General features: G+C 49.4%; 1 protein-coding gene across 2 annotated transcripts in view; it reads right to left on the reverse strand.

Annotated features, from left to right (window-relative positions):
* The window catches only part of LOC125429727 (caM kinase-like vesicle-associated protein), a 65,947-nt gene that overhangs the window by 17,946 nt on the left and 33,146 nt on the right, over nt 1–14,855 (reverse strand). For both annotated transcript variants that reach the window (XM_048491099.1, XM_048491098.1), the window contains exons 2-4: nt 12,953–13,048; nt 11,678–11,809; nt 6,640–6,714 (exon numbers count right to left, since the gene is read on the reverse strand). In XM_048491099.1, the coding sequence (XP_048347056.1) occupies nt 6,640–6,714; nt 11,678–11,809; nt 12,953–13,047 (302 nt within the window). In that variant the 5' untranslated portion in view covers nt 13,048. The remainder of the gene's footprint in view (nt 1–6,639; nt 6,715–11,677; nt 11,810–12,952; nt 13,049–14,855) is intronic.

Below are 14,855 nucleotides of genomic sequence, written 5' to 3' on the forward strand. Positions count from 1 at the left end.
GCCGGGCATTCTGGGGGCTGAGGGCATTCCTGGGCGAGGAAACTGTGGCAGGGACGCACGCCGGCACTGCGCCCGGTCCTTGGGCGAAAGGTGGAAATCCTGCGCCTTGAGGCGCAGGCTGCCACGCACGCAGGTGCACCTCCTGCTAGACTGCTTCAAGTTCTGCGCGCTGCTGCTGAGAGGAGGGGCATAACTAAGGCAAAAATCACGTGGCAAAATCACCAATTAGTAGCCCCCTCTCGGCACACACAAATAATTAGTAACCTACTCTCGGGAACCTGTGAGCACCTGATGGATCCCACCTCTGCCCACCCCCTTGGTGCTATGCCACTGGATCCAACCCTGGTACACTTTCTGACTTCCTTTTTTCATTAGTGCATTCTTTCCTCTTCATTTTATTTAATTTCGTTTAGATACATGTCCTTCTTTTCCAATGGGCCCCCCAAAGCAACTGACAACATTACTCTTCTCTCCTAATTTCATCCTCACAACAACCGTGTGAGGTAGGTTACACCAAGAGTGTGGCTCAAGGTCACACTGTGAGCTTGCATGGCGAATCATACCTTCAAATCTGGGTCTCCCAGATCTTATTCTAGTGCTCTAACCACTATGCAATGCTGACTGTTTTTAAGCTCCTTGTACTTTACTTCATTCCAATTATCGTGCAAGTCTGTATCCTTGTCCTTCTCTATACTCTCTTAAGGTTCTTCGTGTTACACAGTGGCATAGCTAGGGGACACAGGGGGGCTGTAGCCCTGGCCACCACTTCCTGGATGGGCATTTTAGGGCCATGCCCCCCCTCCTTGAAACTGTGCCATGGTCTGGAACTTCCCTTGGAGCTCAGTACTGGGGCATAGTTGAATGCCAGCCAGTGGGGCTCACTGTACTCCCAATCTCCACATGGGATGCAACTTTGGGGGAAGGCATGGTTCCCAGGGCTCCCCCTGGGTGCTGTTTCAAGTAGCTACACCTCTGATTCTACAGATACGAATCTTCTAGTTCAGGGGTCTGCAACCTGCGGCTCTCCAGATGTTCATGAACTACTATTCCCATCAGCCCCTGCCAGCATGGCCAATTGAGAATCAAACCCGGTTCCTCCAGATTAGAGCACACCCGCTCCTTACCACTACGCCACTGCTGCTCCTTTACTTAAAGGAGATTTAAGGGCTGATGGGAATTGTAGTCCATGAACATCTGGAGAGCCGCAGGTTGCAGACCCCTGTTCTAGTTAAATCCAAGATCTGCCTACCTCACATAATTCTTATAAGGATGAAATGGAGGTTAGGAGGTAGCGTAAGTGGTATTGAGTCCCCATTAGGGAGAAAGGTGTAAATAATGGAAGTAAATAAATAAGAAGAAGAGTTGGATTTATATTCCCCCTTTCTCTCCTATAGGAGATTCAAAGGGGCTTACAAACTCCTTTCCCTTCCCCCCTCACAACAAACACCCTGTGAGGCAGGTGGGGCTGAGAGAGCTCGGAAGAGCTGTGACTAGCCCAAGGTCACCCAGCTGGCATGTGTGGGAGTGCACAGGCTAATCTGAATTCCCCAGATAAGCCTCCACAGCTCAAGCGGCAGAGCGGGGAATCAAACCCGGTTCCTCCAGATTAGAGCACACCCGCTCTTTACTACTACGCCACTGCTGCTCCCTTACTTAAAGGAGATTTCAGTAAAGCAAATAAGTAAAATGTCTGAGAAGAGGTTCTGGCTCAGTGGTAATTTGCTTTGCATGCAGAAAATCCCAGGTTTAGACAACAGATCCGGTAGTAGTACCCATCTTGCCCACCGATTGACTGACTGCTCGGTGCTCACCAAGCTTCAGCTGGTTGGTGGGCGGAAGCAGGCCAGCTGAAGAAGATTTGCAATTTGCACGCCTGGCATGATGACATCACTTTCAGGTTTACCTGGCAGCGCCAGCATTGTGCTAGGGATGCTCTAACACTCCCCGTCCCAAAGCCCTCTATGGCAGTGATGGCGAACCTTTTCGAGACCGAGTGCCCAAATTGCAACCCAGAACCCACTTATTTATCACAAAGTGCCAACAAGGCAATTTAACCTGAATAGTGAGGTTTTAGTTTAGGAAAAACGATTGGCTCCAAGGCATGCATTACTAGGAAGTAAGCTTGGTGGTAGTCGGCAACTTTGCTTTGAAGCAATTGTGCAATGCTTTGAATGGGTGAATCATGACCCTAGGAGGGTTTAGAGGAAAGCCCCATTGCCAGCAACCGAGCTTACTCCCAGGTAAAGGATTGTGCTTTAGTTCTTCCCATGAAAATCAGTGGGGTTTAACAGAACTTAACAGGGTTACCTACATGTCATGCCCAGTGGCCCAGGCCAGCCTAGATGTGTGTGTGTGTGATTTTCGCCCCCCCCCACATGACGAACTCTGTGCACGCGTGCCCACAGAGAGGGCTCTGAGTGCCACCTCTGGCACCCGTGCCATAGGTTCGCCACCACTGCTCTATGGAAACCATACAGGTTTTGGAGCAGACGGCTGGAGTGTCCTGGCACAATGCCAGCACTTCCAAGTTCACCCAAAAATGACATAATCACTCTGGGCACATGGATCGCTACCCCAGCCTCATGCCCATTAAACTCCCACTGGTTGCCAGGAGGACCTGGCATACCTAGGCAATAGGTGATGGGAAAGTCTTGAGACTCTGACTGCTTTCAGTCAGAGGAGACAGTGATAAGCCTTGAGAGAACTGACATGGCCCTTTTATTTCTCCTTGCCAAACCTTGAGAAAATAAAGGTCGAAATCAGTGTAAGCTTCATGTGTGCAGAGGTGGAGCTACAAGGGGACCGGGGGGGGGGTGCGTGTTGCACCGGTGCGCACCTGGTGGTGGGGGGGGGGGGGGGCAGCAAAAATTTCAGGTTTGTTTTTTGTATTTTTTAGTCTTTTTCAGTTTTTGGCCTTCAGGGGGCAGGGTGTTTAGACTAGCAGCACCAAAATTTCAGGGAGTTTTTGGGGGACTCTCCTGATGATACCACCCACGTTAGGTGAGGTTTGGTTCAGGGGGTCCAAAGTTATGGACTCCCAAAGGGGGTGCCCTCATCCAATGAGAGCTAATAGGAGATTCACCAAACCAGGGTGGTATCATCAGGAGAGTCTCCTAAAGATACCCTGAAATTTTGATGATGCTGCTAGCCTAAAACTGTGCCCCCTGCAGGCCTAAAACTGAAAAAAACACTAAAAAATAAAAAAAAACACAAACAAATATGGGGGGCAGCAAAACTCAGATTTTGCACCGGGCTCCATTTTCCCTAGCTACGCCTCTGAATGTGTGCCCTGTCTAACCCTCTCACACAATTCACCGTCTTTCTGCTGCTGCAGGTTTCACCCACCAGTACCTCCCCTGGCACCCACCAAGCTTTTCAGAAAATTGACAGGGCTTTTGTGTAGTGGCTTGTTATTGGCTGCCATCAATCAAATGAAATGGTTTTCCGTGGCTGCCATGCCAGATGTAGATGACTGGGGAAGGCAATGGGAAACCATCCTATAAACAGAGGTCCTTTACACGCCACACGAATACAGACTTTAAAAGATAACCATTTCCCCCCTTTTGTCTGCATAGTGCGGAGAAAAAAAAGCGTTGCCAGGGAAAGCAGTCTAGAACATAAGAACTAGCCTGCTGGATCGACCAGAGTCCATCTAGTCCAGCACTCTGCTACTCGCAGTGGCCCACCAGGTGCCTTGGGGAGCTCACATGCAGGATGTGAAAGCAATGGCCTTCTGCTGCTGCTGCTGCTCCTGAGCACTTGGTCTGCTAAGGCATTTGCAATCTCAGATCACAGAGGATCAAGATTGGTAGCCATAAATCGACTTCTCCTCCATAAATCTATCCAAGCCCCTTTTAAACCTATCCAGGTTAGTGGCCATCACCACCTCCTGTGGCAGCATATTCCAAACACCAATCACACATTGCGTGAAGAAGTGTTTCCTTTTATTAGTCCTAATTCTTCCCCCCAGCATTTTCAATGGATGCTCCCTGGTTCTAGTATTGTGAGAAAGAGAGAAAAATTTCTCTCTGTCAATATTTTCTACCCCATGCATAATTTTATAGACTTCAATCATATCCCCCCTCAGACGTCTCCTCTCCAAACTAAAGAGTCCCAAACTAAAGAGTCTAGCTCTCACTCGCATCTGCCATTTTCTCCCGATTGTGATTCTTCATCCCGCTCTCCGTTTGCTGAAGGTTTGCGATGGAAGTTCCTCCTTGGGTGCTGTGTGGTTTCCGGGCTGTATGGCCATGTTCTAGCAGCATTCTCTCCTGACGTTTCGCCTGCATCTGTGGCTGGCATCTTCAGAGGATCTGAAGATGGATCTGAAGTTCCTCCGCTTGGAGGATCTGAAGTTCCTCTGCTTGCAGCTCATCCGCCCACGATTTCACTGTGTGAAGTACACAAAGTTAGTTTAGATTGGTGATCCTGCACCCGTGTCGTTTTTCTATTTTCTTGGAGGGCGGTGTCTTTGATGCTACGTTGACTCAAACATATCGTGCCGCCATAGCTTCAAAGACACCTCCTTCGAAACAAAACAACGCAAAAGGAAAAACAACACGGACGCGGGGTCGCCAGTCCAAACTAACTTCATTCATGTACTCTGTACATGGGCAGATGAGCTGCAGGCAGAGGAAACCTCTGCAGCAAACCTTCAGCAAACGGAGAGCGGGACGAGGAATCACAATGGGGAGAAAATGGCAGGCACAAGCGGCAGCAAAAATGAAAGTAGACGAGCTTTGAAATCATGTGGGGGTGGGGGGAAGACGTTTCCTGTTCTCCACACAGCAAGCAAGAGGCATCTTGACCCTGTCTTGGGAAAAAAAGATTGCTAATTTAGCGTTTTCTAAAAAGCCTGGGTTGAGTAGAAATAAAACTGTAGGGGTGAGCCAGCGAACCCAGCAGAGTATCAGAAAGTGCACAGGAATGCCTGCGCCATCTGTTCCCTTCTGGGTGCACAGGCACACCCATCACAAGACCCCCATGACTCACGGGTCACAAGATACCCCAAACAAAGGATCACATACCCCCTGGTATGGATTAGGCCAAACAGGAACGTTTCCTCCCGCACGTACGCAGCCCCAATGAGTCATGTATTGTGCAACCTTCTCCTGCTCTCCCGCCTTCCCAAACCCCTAATAAAAGGGTGCCAGGGACCCCAGCTCGGCGGATTAACCAGATCCACGGATCACGCTAGATCGCCACTGGCTTCTCTCCACTGGATCCTGATATCGCTGCGTCTCGTCTCTTCATTGCGTCGTCCGTAACGACTTCAAAAACGTCTTGGGGGGGGGGGGAAAGCTGTGCGGAGGTCTTCCTCCAACCGCGTCTTTTAACGCCCTCAAGACATTTTATTTGTGCAGTGCAGAAAGGGACAGCGTCTGCCTAGTAAACGTTGCGATGTGACCTTACCCTATGACTCAGTAATGACTCAATGCTTGCACAGCAGTGACTCAGTGCTTGCTGTCAGGTTGGAGCCTGGCAACCAGTGGAGAAGCGTCAGGGGGGAGGGGAGCTCCACAGAGTTGCCCAAAATACTTTTGTTTTCCCGAGAAGAGGCTCTCACAGCTAAAAACTTTGCCTCCATCTTCTGACCTTGGGTTCATTTTACATTCCTGCTCTTCGTGCCTTCTGTAGTGTGGGATGGTATTATGGGCTAGGGAGGGGGGGGAGGAGGAACGAAGTTTGCTATACTGTGGTTGTTTGGAGGTTCTGGTAGAACCAGCTTTTCTGCTCTTACCCATGCATCTACCAATAAAGGCTACTTAACCTTCAAGTCACAGAATCTGATTTGGATCATAGGTCCGGGGTTTGACGCTTGCACAACTTTACCTTTCCCCTACCAGAGGCAGCTGCTAGAGGATTGGAAGAACTAATATGCCTCCTTCCTTGTGGTTCCATTCCCCCTTCAGAATTTCCTTCTTTTTACTCGCCTTTCTAATGCTCCCTTCTTCTCCCTCTGCCCCCGCTTTCTTTTGTTTCTTTCACTGCTCTTCTTTTGCAAAAAATGGTATTGAGCAGTGGCGTATCTGCCTGTGGACAAGGGAGGGCCCTTGCCCACGGGCACAACTATTTCAGTCATGTGGGGGGGTGCCAAAATGTCTCAGCCCCACCCACTCTGGATGGTGGCCCACTGGTCCCGCCTCCCAGTCCCAGCAAGCCACCAGAGCAGGAGGACAAGGGAGCTCCGCCTTCCTCCAACCCAGCGTGCCTTGCCCATGAGTGGGCGCCAAACTCAGGTTTTATCCCCGGGCTCCAGTTTGCCTAGATACGCCTCTGGTATTGAGTTGATCTCCATGTTCTATAGCAGGCATTTGGGGCTAGCGTTCTCCGGAGCAGGGTGACCAACCTCCAGGTGGCCCTGGAGCTGTCCTGGTATTACAATTGACCAGTTCCACTGGAGATCAGGTTCCCTGGAAAAAGAGGCAGCTTCGACAGATGGACTGTCTGGCATTATATCCTGACGAGGTCCCTCCCCTTCCTAGGCCCCACTTCCTGAAATCTCCAGGTATTTCCCAACCCAGAGTTGGCAACCTTAAAATTCCAAAGGTGCCAGAAGGGTTCAAAAGATTGGGAGGCCCTGTACTCTTGTTTCTTGGAGCTTGAGATTGTTTCTCTGCCCCTCGATGGAAAACTTACAGTTCTTGGATGATGTAGAATTCCTTCCGCGTCTCAAACGTGTCAATCAGCTGCAAGATGTTGGGGTGACTCACCCTGGAGGCAGAGCACAGGCATTTATTAGTGTTCCATCCCCCCCCCTACGCACACACACAGCCAGAACCCTCCACCCTCCCCCTGGCAGACATAAATCCCCCTTTTTTTCTGATCCACCTGTGCAGTTCTCAAAACCAGACATACCATTTTCCAAGACCTTTTTGTGTTGCCCGTTCCCTGCTGGTCTGGTTCTTTTGTCTGCCTCGGACAAAGACCAAAGTCAGCAGAAATCTTAGGTCCTATCAATAATTCACACCTGGCCTTTCAGTGTTTAAAGAAGCTAAAAACGGCTCTTATGATGTAGGGCTGAGGGGGGGGGGGTTTGAGGGAAATGAGGTGTGTGGCCTTGATGGCTAACCGGTCCCGGTTGCAATTTAAAACGAGGGTCGCCCAATTATTTTTTATCTTCTCTGCTCCTGATTGCAGGCTGACTCATAGAAACGTGGGCTTCCTTCCAAGGCAAATTATTATTCCTCAAAAAATACAGGCTGGGTAAATTTCGGCATCATAAGGTTAGTGCCTGGTGATTTATTTACAGAAAACCGGAGTGATGGAGATCCTGCGGGCTAACCACCGTGCCACACAGGATTTCCCCCCTCCCGTTACATTTTAGCCTCCTGCCTAACCCACTGCACCAGAGTTTCCAGAAGAAATGTAACTGGAAGTAGGACCTTGGGCTGGGTAAAAATCCACCCCAATCTGGAGCCATATGTCCCTACACGGCCTCTTCGTTCAGTGGAGGCCAATTTACTGGTGGTCCCTGGCCCCTCGATGATGCGGCTGGCCTACACAAGGGGCCAAGGCCTTTACGGCTCTGGCCCCGGCCTGGTGGAACGCTCTCCCACCAGCTGTCTGGGCCCTGCGGGATCTTGGTGAATTCCGCAAGGCCTGTAAGATGGAGCTGTTCTGCCGGGCCTTTGGAGGGACCGGCCGCTGATGGTGCCCCCCCCTTTTCCTTGGCTCTTACATCTGGGCCTTATATTATTGGATGGGACTCGCCGTTCCTCCCTTTGAGAAAGGATTTAATAATAGGCAGTCGGGCGCCACTTATATTTATAATTATCAGTTTTATAGTTAGTCTTCCGCTGCTTTTATAGGTTTTAACTAATTTATGATGGTTTTATGATTGTATTTTGTCACATGTTGTACACCGCCCGGAGCCCTTCGGGGATAGGGCGGTATAAAAACCTAAAGTATAAATAAATAAATAAATAAATAAATAAATAAATAAATAAATAAATAAATAAATAAATAAATAAATAAATAAATCACAGCGGGAAAACTGACAGGCACAAGATGTTTTAAAAAGTGAACAAGAACCAAGTTTATTTAGAAAATCCTACAACTTTAGATAAATGATGACCATTGATACCCTTGCTGTTGTTATCCTGTTAGCCTTTCGTCTTCAGGAGGTATGGATTCTTTTATCACTTCAGCAAAGGGCAGCTCTAGCCTCTAGAACAGCGGTTCTCAACCTGTGGGTCACAACCCCTTTGGGGGTCGAAAGACCCTTTCACAGGGGTCGCCTAAGACCATCGGAAAACACATATTTCCGATGGTCTTAGGAACCAAGACACAAATAATTTTATGGTTGGGGGGTCACCACAACATGAGGAACTGTATTAAAGGGTCGTGGCATTAGGAAGGTTGCGTACCACTGCCCTAGAGTCCCGATTTTGGCTTGGGGAAATTCTTGGAGATTTGGGAGCTATTGCTTGTGAAGGAGATAAAGCTCAGCCAGACCGTGGCATCATTCTAGGACTTCTGTTTCCCTGAGACTCTGTGATCGGCCATAGAAGTTGCGGTTTCCTCCAAGGAAACTGAACGCTGCAGTCTGAACTCTGGAGACCAGTTGTAATCCCAAGGTTTCACCTGATGGCTGACAATGTAAATGGGAGCTTTAATGGAACTAGGATTAGTAGTAAACATTTCATATTTGCTCTGGCGGCTAGAGCTAGTCAATAAGGTTGTCAGCCTCCAGAAAGAAGCTAGAGATTTCCCGGGAGTATAATATATCTCCAGGGGGCTTTCCCCACTCACCTTCTGTTGCGCGCCGCTCTCGCGCCCCCTCAGCGCGCGTCATTCCTGGCGCGCTCTCGGGGTTTCTTCAGTGCCAGGAATGACGCGCGCTGAGGTGGTGCAAGAGCGGCAGCGTCAGGGCGGCTGCGTGGTTGCCGCCCTTGCAAGTGGGGAGCACCACTGGACCCCGCGCTACTTTCCCGGAGTAGCGCGCAGCAGAAGGTGAGTGGGTAAAGCCCCCTCGTGACAGTTCCCCTGGCTAAAAGGCCTGCTTTCGAAGGACTTTCAGCATTATACCCCACTAAAGTTGCTCACCTTCCCAAGCCCCACCCACCCCTAGATCTCCAGGGGCTCCACCCCCTAGATCTCCAGGTATTTCCAAATGCAGAGTAGGCAATCCTATTGGCTGATTCTCTGTTTGAGACCCAGGATGCAGGCGGAGCAGTTAACGGAAGTGGCTGTGAAAGCAGTTCTTTTCAGGCACCACGGCCAGTTTACCACACGGTGCTCCGGCTGTCCCCGTCGGCCTGTTTCACCTGTGGGGATTCAGCTAGAGAAAAAGGTCACTTGTCGACTCTGCAATTTCTCCTTCGGCACCAAGTGAAACAGGGAGCTGGGATTGATTTCAGAGTCCAGAGCATGCAGCTCACCCAGTTGTGCACTAAGTGGAAATATTGCTGCAGACGTGTGCTAAAAAAGTGCAGCTCTATTCAACAAAATTGTACTATTTATCTTAAACATACTGGCATCTAGGACAAAAGCAAAAAAAAATGGACTCGTCTGTTTGCAGGCTAATGGCCAGCCAGTTACGGATGCGCTTCTCTACTGAGTACACGCCAGCAATTGATTGCAGCTGACCGATTGATTGGGACTGTCGATCCAAAATTACTGTTATCTTTTTTTCCCCCTTGGGCCATCAATCTGCAACTGACTCATGGGAACCCTGTAGGGTTTTCAAGGCGTGAGACAGTTTGTCATAGTCTCCTGGTATTCCTTGTTGGTCTCCCAACTAACCCTGCTTAGATTCTGAGATCCGATAAGGTTGGGCTATCCAGATCAGGGATACTGTTTACTACCAGTAGGATGACAACCTCCAAGAGAGGCCTGGAGATCCACTGGAATAACAACGCCAGAACACAGAGGGCAATTCCGCACACGAGTAAAATAGGTTTGACCCAGTTCCCTGAGAAGGGTACTAACCTAGGTCGAAGCCATTGTTGTTCCCCACTGCAACCAGCTTGATCCCAGCTCAGAAGGCGGAATCATCCTGTGCCTCTTCGCCGCTCTGTTCCGATTGGCTACTGTTCTACAGCCATGTTCCGTCTATCCCCACACATGTTATAAAAAAAACTGCCACAGGAATGGAGGGACGAAGGTGGCGTTTTTTGATTGGCCAGCTGTACGCATGCTTGAAACACTCTGCTGTGATTGGCTGAATGGGGGACTCCTGGCACCAGAAATTCCGCAATTTACTGGAATCGAGCTGAGTTTGAGCGTGGTTCCCTGAAAAAGTAGTAGTTCCCAACTGGAGTCGGAAATTTGACCGTTACATGGGGCGAAGCTGGTACAAAACCACTTCGATCCCAGTGGTTGTGCGGAGCACTTAGGTTGAACGCAGCTCGAACTTAGATCGATAACCCAAGTGCGGAATCAACCAGAGATCACTTCCCTTGGTGAAAATAGATGCTTTGGAAGGTGGACTGTATGCCATTGTATCCCACTGAGGTCCCCGTTTTCCCCAGGCTCCATGCCTAAATTCCAGGAGTTTCCCAACCTAGATCGAGCAACCCTACCCCTCCATTCCTCTCTGGTGGCCAGAGGGAACCTGGCAACCTTTGAATTGGCCCTCATTGCATTGCATTACATGCTTTGCCTTTAGCCATTTTAAGATGAGCAATATCTTTCTAGCTACATTGCAAAAAGCTAACAAGGACCATTGGGTTGCCAAGCTCCTGGTGAGGGCTGGATATCCCCTGGAATTACAATGGACTACATAAATTATTTACTTATTTTAAATGTATATGCCGCTTCTGCTGCATAAAATAGCTGCTTTGGAAAGGGTATTGTATGGCACTGAAACCTACTGAGGACCCTTCCTTTCCTAAAGCCCACCCTACCAGGCTGTGCTCCATTTCAAAACTCCAAGTACTGCGAGCCCAGAGTAAGAGAGTTTAAGAGAGAGTTTTGGATTTATATCCCCCCTTTCTCTCCTGTAGGAAACTCAAAGGGGCTTACAATTTCCTTGCCCTTCTCCCCTCACAACAAACACGCTGTGAGGTAGGTGGGGCTGACAGAGCTCCGAGAAGCTGTGACTAGCCCAAGGTCACCCAGCTGGCGTGTGTGGGAGTGTACAGGCTAATCTGAATTCCCCAGAGAAGCCTCCACAGCTCAGGCGGCAGAGCTGGGAATCAAACCCGGTTCCTCCAGATTAGATACACGAGCTCTTAACCTCCTACGCCACTGCTGCTCCTACAGTGTACCACTTTGTAAAAGCTTTACCAGTGGGATTTTCGCCTATCACCCAAATTGGTAAAGACATGAGAAACTTCTGGGAGGGGGGGGGGATGTGTGGAGAGCAGGAACAATTTTATTTCCTGGCCAGATTTGCTTCCCTGAATATCTTCCATTTTCCTCCAACATTTCAAAATCATTATCTCTCTCGAGCTCTCCTGCCCCTCCTCTTACTTCTGTTGCGGAACATTTGCCCAGGAGCTTAACTGTGGCTCAGTGACCATTAGCTCATTAAGCATCTTATCAGCTTGGCAGCTGCTCAAAACAAGCTGCAGAGAGGGCCATTATTTACGGCAGCGCTGCCTGGTTCCTCGGCAGAACAGGGAAACGCACGCCAAGTTTTTGCATTGATTGGGGCTGAAGGAGTACCCGTGGGCGTGAATGTGGGCCAGCTGGCATGCGTTCGCACGCACACCTCCAGCAGGGCACCTACATCTTCAAGATGAGGATTTCGTTCTTAGCCGCCCTTCGCACTTTGCGCCCATCTTTCTTAAGGAACTTCTTGCAGATGTACAGTCTTTCTGTCTGGCGTTCACGGGCCACACAGATCTCACAGAATTCCTTCCTGTGGAATAGCAGAAGATTTTTTAAAAAAATAAAACAAATTATCCATTGCTGAATCTGGCTAAAAGTCTATCTAGCCCAGTACACTACTGCTTACAGTGACCAGCCAGATATTTTTGGGAAGACCACAGAATTGCTTATTATTTGTCCCCAGAGGTATACTGCCTTTAAACATGGAGGTTCCATTAAGCTGTCATAGCAAATAACCATTAATAAAAACAAAAACAAATTATCCATTGCTGATCTGGCTAAAAGCCCATCTAGGTCAGTACACTACTGTCTACAGTGGCCAGTCAGACATTTTTGGGAAGACCACAGATTTGCTTATTATTTGTCCCCAGAGACATACTGCCTTTAAACATGGAGGTTTCATTAAGCTGTCATAGCAAATAGCCATTAACAGCATCCTCCTCCATGCCTGGGTTTGTGGCCAAAGAAAGCAAGGCTTCTTGGGAAAAACTTGAGCAGCAATTTTGTTGTGTGAAGGATGTCACTTGGGTTGCCCTATCCAATGGGCCACTAAGACATTGGTCACTTGTGTGGTCTGGAAAGAGATATACACCAACCTTCTGTCATCTCTTGCAACAGCCAGGAGTGCCTCATTCCCAGCCTGTCTGCAATGCAAAAACAATGCTCTTTCCTTCCTCTCTCACTCGTGGCAAAATGGCTGACCAGCCATGGGCTGAAATGAGAACAACCAACACAATAGCTGCAACGTGCTGTGTACTAGGTGCTAAAAACCACAACGGGGGACAGAGCAGTGGCAGGCAGTGGAAAGGGGTGGAGATGCCCAGACAGAAAGTGAACACAGTCATGGGTGAGGTGAACTCTGTCCCCTGCTGTTTAGGGAAGGATGGTGGTACGATCACTCTGGTGGTACAGCCATGCAAGAGGCGGCAGGACTGTACCATTTTGCCACAAGAGAGGAGGAAGTGTAGTACGACAGGAATGCAGGAAGTGTGTTTTTTGTGTGGTAGAGACAATTGTTGCCTGGTGTTGCAAACCACAGGAGAAGAAGGGAAGACCCATAACTCTAACCATGTAGCTTCCGAGAGGCTTGTCTCCTTGGCTGTCTGCATATGCATTGATTCCTAGGGGCCGCCCCAGGAAATGGGGTCGTCGTTGTAAGAGCGTGCCTACTTACGCCCGCAGCAGCTGCCCAATCTCATACTTGTCGGTGATGTCGGAAAGACTGTTGTAGTTCTTTTCATCTCGTAGTCCGATGCAGCCAAACGGCATCCTGGGAATGAGCAAAGCGGGCTGAAATGATTCCTAGCTTACAGAGCTCCTTTTCTTCCCGTTTCTGCGGTTACAGATCAGGGTGGGATGTATAAATTCTGCATGAAACGTCTTAAAATATTACAAGATCTAAGCTTGCGGGCTTTGTAATATTTCATGTTAGTTTAGATTAGCTTCAAGGCTGGGCATGTTTATGCACGGAACCCCAAATAATGGACTCCACACAGTGGGTAGTAATGGACATCCAATGCAAAGCAGGCAACGTTGCACAAATTGCTGTGCTTAGCAGACTTTGTCGAGGGTTCCCTGTGAGCAGAATTTTAAGATGTGTGTTTAATGCAACCATTTCAGGTTGATAACCCCCAGTTGGTGCTTGAAGCTCTCCCAGGAGAGAAGTGGATTTATACCCCACTTTTCTCAACCTTATGAAGTTCCAAAGCCGCTTACAAACTCCTTTCCCTTCCTCTCCCCACAACAGACACCTTGTGAGGCAGGTGGGCCTGAGAGAGTTCTGAGAGAACTGTGACTAGCCCAAAGCCATCCCCCTGGTTTCATGTGTAGGCAGGGGCATAACCCAGGGCACCACCTTGGGGGGGGGGGGCATCAAAATGCAGGGTTCATTTTTGGGTATTTTTAGTGGTTTTCCATTTTTGGCCTGCAGGGGGCGCAGTTTTGGGCTAGCGACACCAAAATTTCAGCGTATCATCAGAAGACTGCCCTTATGCTACCTCCCAAGTTTGGTGAGGTTTGGTTCAGGGAGTCCAAAGTTATGGACTCCCAAAGGGGATGCCCCCATTCCCCATTGTTTCCAATGGGAGCTAATAGGAGATGGGGGCTACAGTTTTGAGGGTCCATAACTTTGGCCTCCCTGAACCAAACTGCACCAAACCTGGGGGGTATCATTAGGGCAGTCTCCTGATGAGACCAGGAAAGTTTTGAGAGTGCCTTCAGAAATGTGCCCCCCCCCCCAGCCTGCATGGGGCATCCCCTTTGGGAGTCCATAACTTTGGACTCCTTGAACCAAACCTCACCAAACGTGGGAGGTAGCATAAGGGCTGTCTCCTGATGATACGCTGAAATTTTGGTGCTGATATGTCTAAAAATGCACCCCCTGCTGGCATCAATGTCATGGTGCAAAAAATGTTTTGGTCATGGTGGAGTGGCCGCCCATGGGGGGGGGGGCATCCAGCTCAGGTTTTGCCCAGGGCTACAGTTTGCCTCGTTACGCCCCAATGTGTAGGAGCGGGGAAACAAATCAGGTTCACCAGATTAGAGTCCACTGCTCATGAGGAGGGAGTGGGGAATCAAACCCAGCTCTGATTAGAGTCCGCCGCTCTTAACTGCTACGCCACATTGGCTCTCCCAGAATTACAAGTGATCTTCAGACTACAGAGATCAGTTCCCCTGAAGAAAATGGCTACTTTGGTGGATGGCCTCCATGGTATTAGATCCCAGTGAGGTCCCTTCGTTTCTCGAATCCCCCTTCCCAGACTTCACTGCCAGATATCTAGGAATTTTCCCACCTGGAGTCAGCAACTCTGCTTTTAACACACTTTCTTCTCATGAACAATCCCATATTTCTCTTCTTTTCTGACTGTGGTCGTTTCCCCACTTACCTCAACCACCCTTTGCTGCGCGCTACTCCCAGCGCGCGTCATTTCTGGCACGCTCCCGGGCTTCCCCACGACCCCTTTGTGCGGGGTCATCAAAAGGCGCCGTTTTGAGGAGCGCCAGGAATGACGCACGCTGAGGGGGCACGACAGCGGCAGCATTGGGGCAACTGTGTTGTCGCCGCCCCTGTAGTGGGG

Source organism: Sphaerodactylus townsendi, linkage group LG03 (genome assembly GCF_021028975.2).
Source record: "Sphaerodactylus townsendi isolate TG3544 linkage group LG03, MPM_Stown_v2.3, whole genome shotgun sequence".
Taxonomy (NCBI): Eukaryota; Metazoa; Chordata; class Lepidosauria; order Squamata; family Sphaerodactylidae; genus Sphaerodactylus; species Sphaerodactylus townsendi.